General features: G+C 38.5%; 1 protein-coding gene across 1 annotated transcript; it reads left to right on the top strand.

Annotated features, from left to right (window-relative positions):
- The first annotated feature begins 943 nt into the window (after positions 1-943).
- On the top strand, positions 944-6,561 carry LOC100891785 (CD63 antigen). The gene is made up of 6 exons (XM_003727245.3): positions 944-1,114; positions 1,909-2,091; positions 3,662-3,832; positions 4,513-4,659; positions 5,583-5,666; positions 6,484-6,561. Exons 1-6 carry the CDS (start codon positions 1,055-1,057, stop codon positions 6,559-6,561), a joined length of 723 nt encoding a protein of 240 aa, XP_003727293.1. The 5' UTR covers positions 944-1,054.
- The last annotated feature ends 4,258 nt before the right edge of the window (positions 6,562-10,819 follow it).

Below are 10,819 nucleotides of genomic sequence, written 5' to 3'. Positions count from 1 at the left end.
GCAAACTGCCCGTCTAATCTAGTGCAGCCCCCAGAGATTGAGGTGATCAAGGGTTACTCGTTTTTCGGAGGGTTCATTTTTTCGAAGGTTCATAATTCCGAAACGCAAATCTACCCTGCCAGGTTCATAATTCTGTAGGTTCGTAATCATAAAACCTCTAACTGTAAGTTCGGGAAACGGTTATTCCCCTGTGATGTAATGGTTTTAAAATAAACACAACATGGAAATTTCATACTTCTTTTATGATGGCCATTCTAATCATTTTATGCCGCGATTAACTATAATGTTATTCACTTCTCATTAATTTATACACCTATGAAATTAAGCAGCCAGTAACATCAATAAGGGTGACACTTTTTTTCTCCATAATTATAGTTAAGTTTATTTCTTTATCAAAAAATCACACCCGTCATCAGACGGCCGGCCTATAAGAAGGCCTACGCGTGATACATCAAACAATAATATAGTCATGAAGAATTTGACATGGCCGGTAACATATAGTATAAATATAACATAATCACACACGCAGATAATATGTTCATGTATTACAGCGTAATAAAGGTTTTATGTACATGTATTATGTATGTATGTATAATTGAGATTGAGAGGCGACATATTGAATAGAGCTATATAACCATTGAGATCTCCATGCTATAACAAAGCTCGATCGGGCACTGTTCTGAAAATATTCAAATACTGTAACAGTAAAATTGCCGAATCAGAAAGAGAAAGCACAGAACACATATTTATAGTCATAATTAAATATATTTACCCTTCAAATAAACCACAAGATATTTATGTAAAGAAAGATCTATATATTTCTGATTTGCGTAGGAAAATAAATGTTCTCTATTTGCACATCTCGAACTCTCGGCAGCTATGATGGAGTATGATTAAGTTCAAATGCATATAAATTGCATACAAAGGGTAATTCAGAATTGCACTACACGTAGGAGAAGCAGTGAATTCTTTCTCTATACAGAACTACAACGGTGTCTATACATATCTTTTGGCAGTGTTTGTGACGGAGTCGCTATCGACAAGATCATTCAAAATGGCAAGAGGAATGCAATGGATGAAGTACTGCTTGTTTATCTTCACTTTTGTATTTGTCGTAAGTAATTTTAGACCAAAAAAAATTGAAACAAGTCAGGGAGCCGAGGTCAAATGTATTGGTGGTCACAATAAGTCACAATGACTGTGGCACAATGAACCCGACAAGACTCGTTCATCTGTGACCCTGCATGCAGTTCATATTCACTAATGCATTCGCAAACATGTATTATTTATGATATAATGGATTTATGATATTATTTATGATGGATCTACAATATGAGTATAAAGTCGGGGAAATGACGGTTGTTATCACCAAAATGCACTCCCCGTGCATATGATTTTTAAAAAAAATGCACGCACACGTGATCCATGCATTTCGACGCTTCTCATTGGCTAAATTCTTGAACCCATTTTATAATTTACTTTATCATATCTTGTTAGCCAAAAGGGCATTATATCATATCAATTTACATAGAATCAATGCCTTACTGGTTCTGATCAGAATACAGTCAGTTTTATGACAACATTCCAAAATTAAATTCAACGCATTGCAATCAGCTCAGCTCATTCCTTCAAGTTGACAATCAAGCGCGAGCATCGAAGTTTACTGACAGCCCCAAAGACCGACAAACCAAAGATATACGTCAGAATGTATGTTAATAGAAGAAGAACGTTTCAAAAAGTCCAAGATACCGACAAAGCAAAGGAATAGATACTAATATATCAAGGGAAAATAATTATAGAAGAATAAAGTCGGTCCCCTTGGCTGTATTTGCCAATGAATTAATTTCGAAATATGAAGTATGATTGGATAATCAATCAGTTGTACCTGCATGGTCTCTTTGATTGCAGATCGTGGGTATTGGTTTAATCACTGCAGGCTTCCTAACCCTCACCGTCTACCAGGAGTATGTTGACTATTATTCAGGGAAAGCTATACCTGCCATTCTCATCTCAGTCGGTTTCATCATCATGTCCGTCTCATACGTAGGATGCTGTGGGGCGTTCAAGGAGAACTATAGTTTGCTGAAAACGGTAAGGTTCTCTTGCTTTCTCGGTCCTCTGTACTCTCTCAAATTTAAAGGAAAATCCGCCTTGATATTAAGTTGGTTTCAATTATATCAGAACATTGAGAGGAACAGGCCAGTGAAAGTATGAGCAATCTCCGGTTAGGAATAAGAAAGTTATGAGTTTTTAAAGCTGTGATCAATCGAACACAAATTAGCTATTCTGTGACGTGTCTTGCGAGGTCCCCTCCCATTTACTCTGTACTTACACAAAACAACAACAACAAAATCAGATATTCTAAATTTCCCACGCGCGAGAAAATGTTCAGTCTTAAATGCACCCTAAATATAATTATAGTAAATAATATAGGCCTACAACCCCTGAATGGAAACAAATTTATTCCGTGATCAATAACAAGGAAAATCAAAGTTTATGACATTGTATGTAATCAGTTCAAATTATGTGTATATGCCGACAATACTATTAAACTTTGTAAAGATAAAGCGGTTTCACTTGTTAGAAAGAGCTACAGGTGAGAATGAATACAATCGGACAAAATAATGATTCATAAAGTCGATTAACCTTAAATATAGAGAAATCAAAATGCATGTTGATTGGGACTCGTCCAAATGTGAAGAATATAGAACTACAAATGTATTTAAAGTGTAACAAACTCAAACAAGTTAATGAATTAAAGTATCTCTGATTGATAATAATTATATAGACTCTTGCCTATGTTGGAATTGTCAATGCATGATGTAATAAGTTGTCAAGAACGATTGATGTTACCAGACGCATTTGGTATCTCTTGCCCCAACGAGTTGTATTAATAATATCTAATAATCTCTTTTTACCGCACATTAATGACTGTAATATAATATGGGACAGAGTGCAACATGCAATATTACAAGAGTTCAATAATTACAAAACCTATAGGCCTACACCTCACTTTGTTACCCGAACTTTCTTGGCAATCAGTTCGTCAAAGAATTAAGTACCTAACCTGTCTATGTAAAATGTATAAAATCTGAAATGATCTCATGCCTTTGTATCTGAAACAAATTATAATTACGAGGAAGGTTTCTATTTATACACTATACAAGAAATGCGGCTAACTCCCCACTCTTAGAGAGAGAAACCCTGAGATTCGACCGTTTCAAAAGATTCCTCCACTATCAGTTAGGTTCACTGATTAGGAGCGCCTTGCCGCCTGATTTACGTGTAATATCATACTTAATTTAAGTCAAGAGGCGGTTGTAAACACCTTACCAATGCACTATGACAAGCAATTCGTATCCATTCATGTCGTATTAAATTTTAATATTATTTTTGGGTAAACATGTTTCAGGAGTTATGCTTTGTTTCTTTTGTTTTTCTTCTTAACCTTGTATATTGTGTATTCTTTCTTAATGCTTATGTTTTATGTTTTATTATTGTAATGTTTAATGTTTTGTATGTCTTTTTTATTGTACAGAAAGGGCCCCTTGGAAGAGCAATATTGAAATGGCTACCCTAAATGAATAAATGAATCAATCATGGTATTTCTAATCGTGGGCCATTTTAGGAAATAATATGTTTTCATTGAACATCTTTTTAGTATGTTTTCATCATGGTCCTTCTTCTGATCTTGGAGCTTGCTGCCGGTATCTCTGGCTATGTCCTTCGTGATGACATTGATAAGACGGTCGGTGAGAACATGTCTGAGCTTCAGATAAAATATAACTCAACTACTTCAGCTCAACAAATCTTCGATAGCCTACAGCAGGACGTAAGTAAAAACCTGTTTCCGAATCAAAAAGTCGAAGTAAAATCAACTTTTTCACTAGGGCGGCGCCGAGGGCCGACTCCGGCCGAGGGTGCATAAACATAGCCACTCCCAGTTCCCATCACCTTGGCTCACAACGTGGAGAATCCTCCGTTCCGGTGATGTACGAAGAAAACGGGTTAATACATTTTATTTGAGACGCTGACTATAATTTTCTCACCCTCATTGATCACTGTGGTTGTTGAATCGTCTACCAGCACGTTCCTCCCAGATACTTTGAATTACTTTAGTTTTTATATTTTCCTTACTATTTTCATTCTAAAAAGTAAACAGGCGGCTTGCCGTCTCGAGTAACACACTTTTGTGTAAACTATAGTTATGAATACACACACATATTGAGCTTGATAGATACGGGGGGGGGGGGGGTGGTGGCATTGTACCGCTCTGTTTTACGGAAACGGAATCCTGGATCTGCCCCATATCATTTTGAAAAATGTAAACCAACACAGAGAAAATAAAATAAAAATTGACATAAAAGGCTGTAACAAATCTATTTGATTAAACATACTGTTATAACCGTGTAACTGTTTTACTACAGCTCTAAGATTGAATGTAGATTATAAGATGATTTACGTATGTTTAATCCTAACTCCGTATTATTCTCTTATGATTGTGTGATAAAGCTGAAGTGTTGCGGGGTTCATAACTACACTGATTGGATGGGCTGGATACCTGATCAACCCAACCTGGTGCCTTATTCATGCTGTAAAACACCTGATACTCCAGGATGTCATATCATTGGCTCAGTTACATTGGATATATATACAGACGTAAGAATTGAGCTTATTGAGTCAAGTATACAGTGCATGGCGTAGTGTGCGTCCACCATCTGATGGGGGCATTGGAACGATGGCCGGGATGGGGGCGGGGGCGCATCTGTCTTCCTCGGAAAATGAAGCGTCTTTTATTCTTGTCCTTGTCCATTTCCCTTTCTCTATTCTCGCCTTTTCATTTTTTCATACTATCTTCACCTATCAATATGGGGGGGGGGGGCTTCGTGACCCCGTGCCCCTGTATAGATTATGGCAATCTTAAGCTGTGGATATTTTCAACCTCTTCACGTGGGACCACTATGGTAAGTTGATGAAGGCTCTTCAATCTCGTACGAGTAACGAGAGGTCTATCCCTGCCAAACATCTTTGGACAAGATATTTTCCCCACGTAATTTGTCCCTGTCGACCCCAGTGTTTATGCTGAGGTAATAATATAAGAACATATACTTGTGAAGTTGCTCCGGGTTCAGAAGACCACATTATCTCACTTTGAACAAGCTAGAGCATCAATCTCTAGTACAGATTCCAAGTCTTTATCTTTCCTCCATCAACAAGAGGTTGTTATATTATTTCGTATCAGGGGACGGCTGACAAAATTGCACGAAATTTCACAACCGGTAAAACAAAAAGAAAAAACATAATAATAATGAAAGAAAAAAGTGGTTCTCATATTTCAAAATATACCGACAGTGTGATCGTCCAATTTTTACATATTGTGTCAACAGATGTTCCAATAATTTTTATAACAAGCCATGTTTCACAACTAGACACACAATGGTGTAATCTTTATAATGTGATTCTTTTTTGCTTCTAAGGTGGGAGGACTCTTATAGTAAGATCAAAAGTTGACTTATTTGGGAAGTTTACACAAATGCGTAACGAACTTAACGACCCCTGATTTGTTTTGTGTTTAATTTCAGCCGTGCCACTCCGCAGTCAAAGATATACTGATTAATCAGACTGTACTTATTGCAGGAGTTGCCATTGGTGTGGCCGTTCTTGATGTGAGTGCATCTCAGGTTTATGCTTGCTTTCTATTTTTGTTAAATGCTCTAAAAAAGAACAGAGTCTAAACAGAGCTTCTCCGACGTAGCAACAGCAAAAATATAAGTTGGGCATATATTATAGGAGAAACACACGCCTACACTGCAAATTCATTGTGTAACGACTTTACACAACATTGGGTGGTTCACTCCTTACACAGGGGTTATGTTAAGTTGTGTAAAAGAAAATTACACAACTTTACACTGCAAATTCGTTGTGTAAAGTTGTGTAATTTGTGCGTACCCAACTTAACATAACCCCTGTGTAAGGAGTGAACCACCCAATATTGTGTAACGTCGTTATACTGCGAATTTGCAGTGTACAATATTTTTTGAGCGTACTACAAAAATACTATATTATGTTATTTTAAGCGTTGAAATCAGGAAAATGCCAGTGACTGGGAGGCGACAATAATAATGTTGAGCCAATACAAGAGAAAAAAGGTCAGTGTGTGATACAGGGGGCAAAGGGCAATTTCTTCCTCAGATTTGCTTTTGACTCCAATAACCGTCCAGTTATACTGGCGTTGTCTCTGCATCCATAAATCTATTTTGAACGTGGTACTATATATATCGACAATACTTCTTTAGGAATCCGGATTGTATACCTGAATCCATGGCCCGTATTCAAATTAAAATCCGACGCTCGTTCAAAATGGGGTTTAACAACTGGGAAGTTAGTTGCAGGTCTAAATACTTTAGATCAGAATCGGTTTTATACCCATGCATACAAACCTTTAGTGATATCTTTGACCTTGTATTCTCATGTTTATTTCAGATCTTGTGCATCGTACGAGGATGCTGCCTCATGAAGGACATCAAGGAGCTGTCACGTGCGATTGCTGAAATGTGTTAGCTCATTAATCACTTAACCACCCTGAATAATACATAGGCTTAGGAACCGGGGGAGGAGGGGGGGGGGGGGGGCGCAGCCCCTTCGAAAAAAATCTTGGGGGCTCAGATATCATTGCGCCCCCCCCCCCAATTTTTTGGTGGGGCTCGGATATCATTAACCCCCCTCCTCCCCAATCATTATATTCTAGGCATGAAACACATGTATACATATAATCTACAGACTTACCATTCAAATATAAACATTTTATAAATATTTATTTAGGGAGGGGGGGGGGGGGGCTCAGACATCGGATCTCGCATATCATTGACCCCCAAAATATATTTGGTGGATCTCGGATATCATTGAGACCCCCAATTTTTTTGGCGGGACTCTGATATCATCGAGCACCCCCCTCCCCCATATTTTGGTGGGGCTCAGATATTATCAGCCCCCCTAATTGTTTTTGGTGGGGCTCGGATAACATCACGGAGCCCCCCGATATTTTTGAGGGGCTCGGGTATCATTGAGTCCCCCCAAACAAAAATATTTGGCCGGGCTCGGTTATCATGAGCCCCCCCCCCCCCCCAGTATTTTGTTCGGGCTCGGATAGGCTATCATTGACCCCGCCCTCCCCAAATATATTGGCACACTGTCTTATGTACCGAATACTAAGGCAGACACTCTGCTTAAAGTTAAACAAATACGGCGTCGGAGGTTCTAATCACGTTTAGAATTTAATATGCAGTTAAACATATTTCTTGATATCAAGAAATTTTTGTATTTGTGGGGGGGGGGGGGGGTGGCGACGTACCCTAGCCCCCGCTGCGTACAGTCATGATTCATTGGCTAAGCAATGGCCTCGTTACTGTGAGCCCCCAGGCTCAAAACCATGTTGATGTGCTATAGTGCCCTTTTAAGAGGCATTAATCCTCATCATTATGACTTAAGGACGTAGGTCCCCTAGTTGATTAGTATAGTAGCACACAATCATATGCTTTTAGTAGTCACGCAAAACAAACACTCACAAATTATTATTCAATAAAATGTGAGAATGTATACTATCATCTAGATCTATTAGGAATGAATCATTGTCAAAATCATTCCATAAATTGGGGTAAAAATATTATTCCACCATTATGACCAACAGTGTATATAAAGGACCGACATTATGCCTTTACTACACGTAGCTCTTCATGTCCGTTTTTTATTTTAATAATTATATATATAAATTATAAAATATTATATAAATTATATGTTTATTTATAAGTATATACTTGATGATATAATCATTGCGAATTTCCTATTACCTAAATTGCGTCTTTCAAAATAGATATACATTGTGATTATATTATATTCATATATTTGATTGAAATATGTGATTTCGATGTCATGAAAATTGGCCAATATTTGTAATACAATGCACGGTCGATACTTATTATAGCAGCATCATCAATATTGTCATCGATGATGATATTCCAGTTTTGCAAATAATTAATTACCCATGCAGAGAAGTCAAGATGTATGTGTTTCATTTCATTGTGCCCTATATAATATATATAAAAGTATTATACAGTGCGTATAAGAAAATGTACCCAACTTTGGTAGCTTCTAATTAAAACGTTATAAGTCTAATCATAATTTTAAGGTAAAGGGTAACTAAATATCCTGTCTAATGATACTGTATTCATAATTGTACTGCCATGGTTAAACGAGCAGGAGGCTTTTTAAAAAGCATTGTCAAAATCCTACTGTACCAAGTTTGGGCTGAAGTAGTGAATGTGGTTCAAAAGCCTTTATGTGTGTATTTTATATCATCCAAAAATAACAATTACTCACTTGTTTACATTGATTATTAGGCAGTTGAAAAGAAAAGGTGTTAACATGAACTCAAACTCAAGTAAATGCTTATTGCGAGGAAATTTTATGATATTCTCTTCGTTATGATGATTACAAACTTGAGTTCATTCGCACCCCTTGTTAAGGCAACCCTTCTTATTGAGTTGTACAAAATGAATAAAGTTTATTTTGGACGATATTTTTTTAATGAAAGTCTATACTGTCAATTTTGTTTATACTATCATTATTATGTCGTGTTATTACTAAAAGAAAAAAGAGTGTTTCTGCTGGACATAATTTTCCTTCTGTTTTGCTATAAACACTGCATTGTAAATTGATTTATACGGTATGTTTACAGAATATTATTTGTTACATTACATTGTAAATTGATTATGTTTCCAAACAGAATGTTGATTTGTTACATTACATTGTAAAATGATTTATATGTTTATAAACAAAACATTAATGTACATCAATGAAGTTTAATAAATACAATACATACATACATCATAACCATGTGTTATTTCTTTCATTTTGGTTTAGTAACCTTTGAGTTTTCATTCGCTATTTGGAATCAATCCTTATGCTCCTTAAATGGCGCTACGGACAAGACTGAGTGTGAGCAGAGAGAATTAAATTTTATTAGACAATAAGTTAGTAGGCTGTTTAAAATAATTTAAGTTTATCCTATGGATTGAAACATTCCATCAACCCAAACTTGGTATACAGCGCGGTTTTGACAACAATAATATTTAAAGACCCTGGTGCTCAGTCGCCCGTGGCAGAAATATTATGAATAGGTAATCATTGGATAGAAAATAAGTTCCTCTTCATCATGAAATAGATATTCAAATTGTATGCATACTTTTTAAACAAAAGAGGTTCTTGACAGCCCGAAAGCTTGCCCGTGTATTGCCCGACATGGCAACAAGTAAAGGCCCGGTCACACAGCCCTCCGGCGGGCGTATCGCGGCCGAATCACGGCCAAAAATTTCTGCCCGTGAAGCAGACGCTGTTGGACGCTTTGAGGTCGCGATAAAGACGCGATACAGCCGTACTTTACCCGTCGTTACACGCGGTAAGAAATTCACACGCGGTTGGCCGCGCGAAAAAGTTTTGGGCTGCCCAAAAATTTAGACCGCGGGTAATCGCGGGCGGTACACGTGGTACACACGCGGTAAAGACGCGGTACAGACGCGGAACGAACGTGCTAGGACGTGCTACGGCCGCGGTTAAGACGTGGTTACACGCGGAATTGGACGCGAAATTTTAGCGGGTAATCGCGGGTGGAGCACGGTCATAGCACGTTTGTTCCGCGTCTGTACCGCGTTGTTATCACGTGCATTAGCGTGTGTACCGCGTGTAAGCGTGGTAGGCCGCGGTACCGCCGCGCTTCACCCGCGATAAGGACGCGGAACAGTCGCCGGCGTCTATTCCGCGGGCATACCACGGGTAAACCGCGGGTAAGCCAATTTTGCACATTTTTCCACCACGGGCAACCGCGGGCAAAAAAAAATCGCGAAATTTTACCCGCGATACAGACGCGAAAGGCTGTGTGACCGGGCCTTAATGTATGCAGACTGGATTCCAAGTATTGTATCGTTCATTAACAGGTAAATAGATAACTCGTCACTAGCTCCATTTGCATGAAAGCAACTTCCATAAATTTGAATATGTTAGTAAACCGGTCTATTGTGTAACAGGCTTACACTCAGGCGCGGATCCACGTAGCGATTTCTCCGGCCCGCCCCCCCCCTAGCCCCCCAAAACGGTAAAAAATAGGATAATAACGTGAATTTAATCTTTGTTTAAAATAAAGAACAAAATCGGGACCCCCTGACCCCCCCCCCCCAAACAAACAAAAAAAGAAGTAAAAAAAAGAAGAAAATTGTATTTTCACCCCCTCAAAAAAAAAAAGTGGTTCTCCTCTTCATCACCTCCACCCCCCCCCCCGCTTTTTCACCGGCTTGAAGAATCGCTGCTAAATATTTTCTCACGAATTGGGGGGGGGGGGGGATATTTGCCTATACCCCCCCCCTCCCGCTTATTCACCGGTCGGCTGAGTCGGCGCTGAATTTTTCTCAAGATTGGCCCCCCCCCCCCTCCTGTCGCCGGCTGGATCCGCCCCTGCTTACACTGACCTTTTTCGAGTTTGATTGAAGATTCGTTATGAAATATGTTCTCATTATACCTTTGGTAGTATTCTACAGCTTGATAATTTTTTCATCACGTTAATGCTCAGATTGTAGGCCGAATGATGATATGATTTTTGACGTGCTTTACTGCAGAATACATACATAATTATCGATCAGCAGCCGGAGTTCCCGACCTCCGCGGACCACCTTCCAGTTTTGTTACAAAGATTGGAAGTAGATGGCTTTTGTAATACTTACCATGTCTTTCTTTACTGCAGATCTATACGTAACGAGTATTCATTTTATGA

This window comes from Strongylocentrotus purpuratus, unplaced genomic scaffold (assembly GCF_000002235.5).
Source record: "Strongylocentrotus purpuratus isolate Spur 01 unplaced genomic scaffold, Spur_5.0 spur5_scaffold_7, whole genome shotgun sequence".
In the NCBI taxonomy this organism is placed as follows: domain Eukaryota; kingdom Metazoa; phylum Echinodermata; class Echinoidea; order Camarodonta; family Strongylocentrotidae; genus Strongylocentrotus; species Strongylocentrotus purpuratus.
This window is presented reverse-complemented; position numbering and strand designations above follow the sequence as displayed.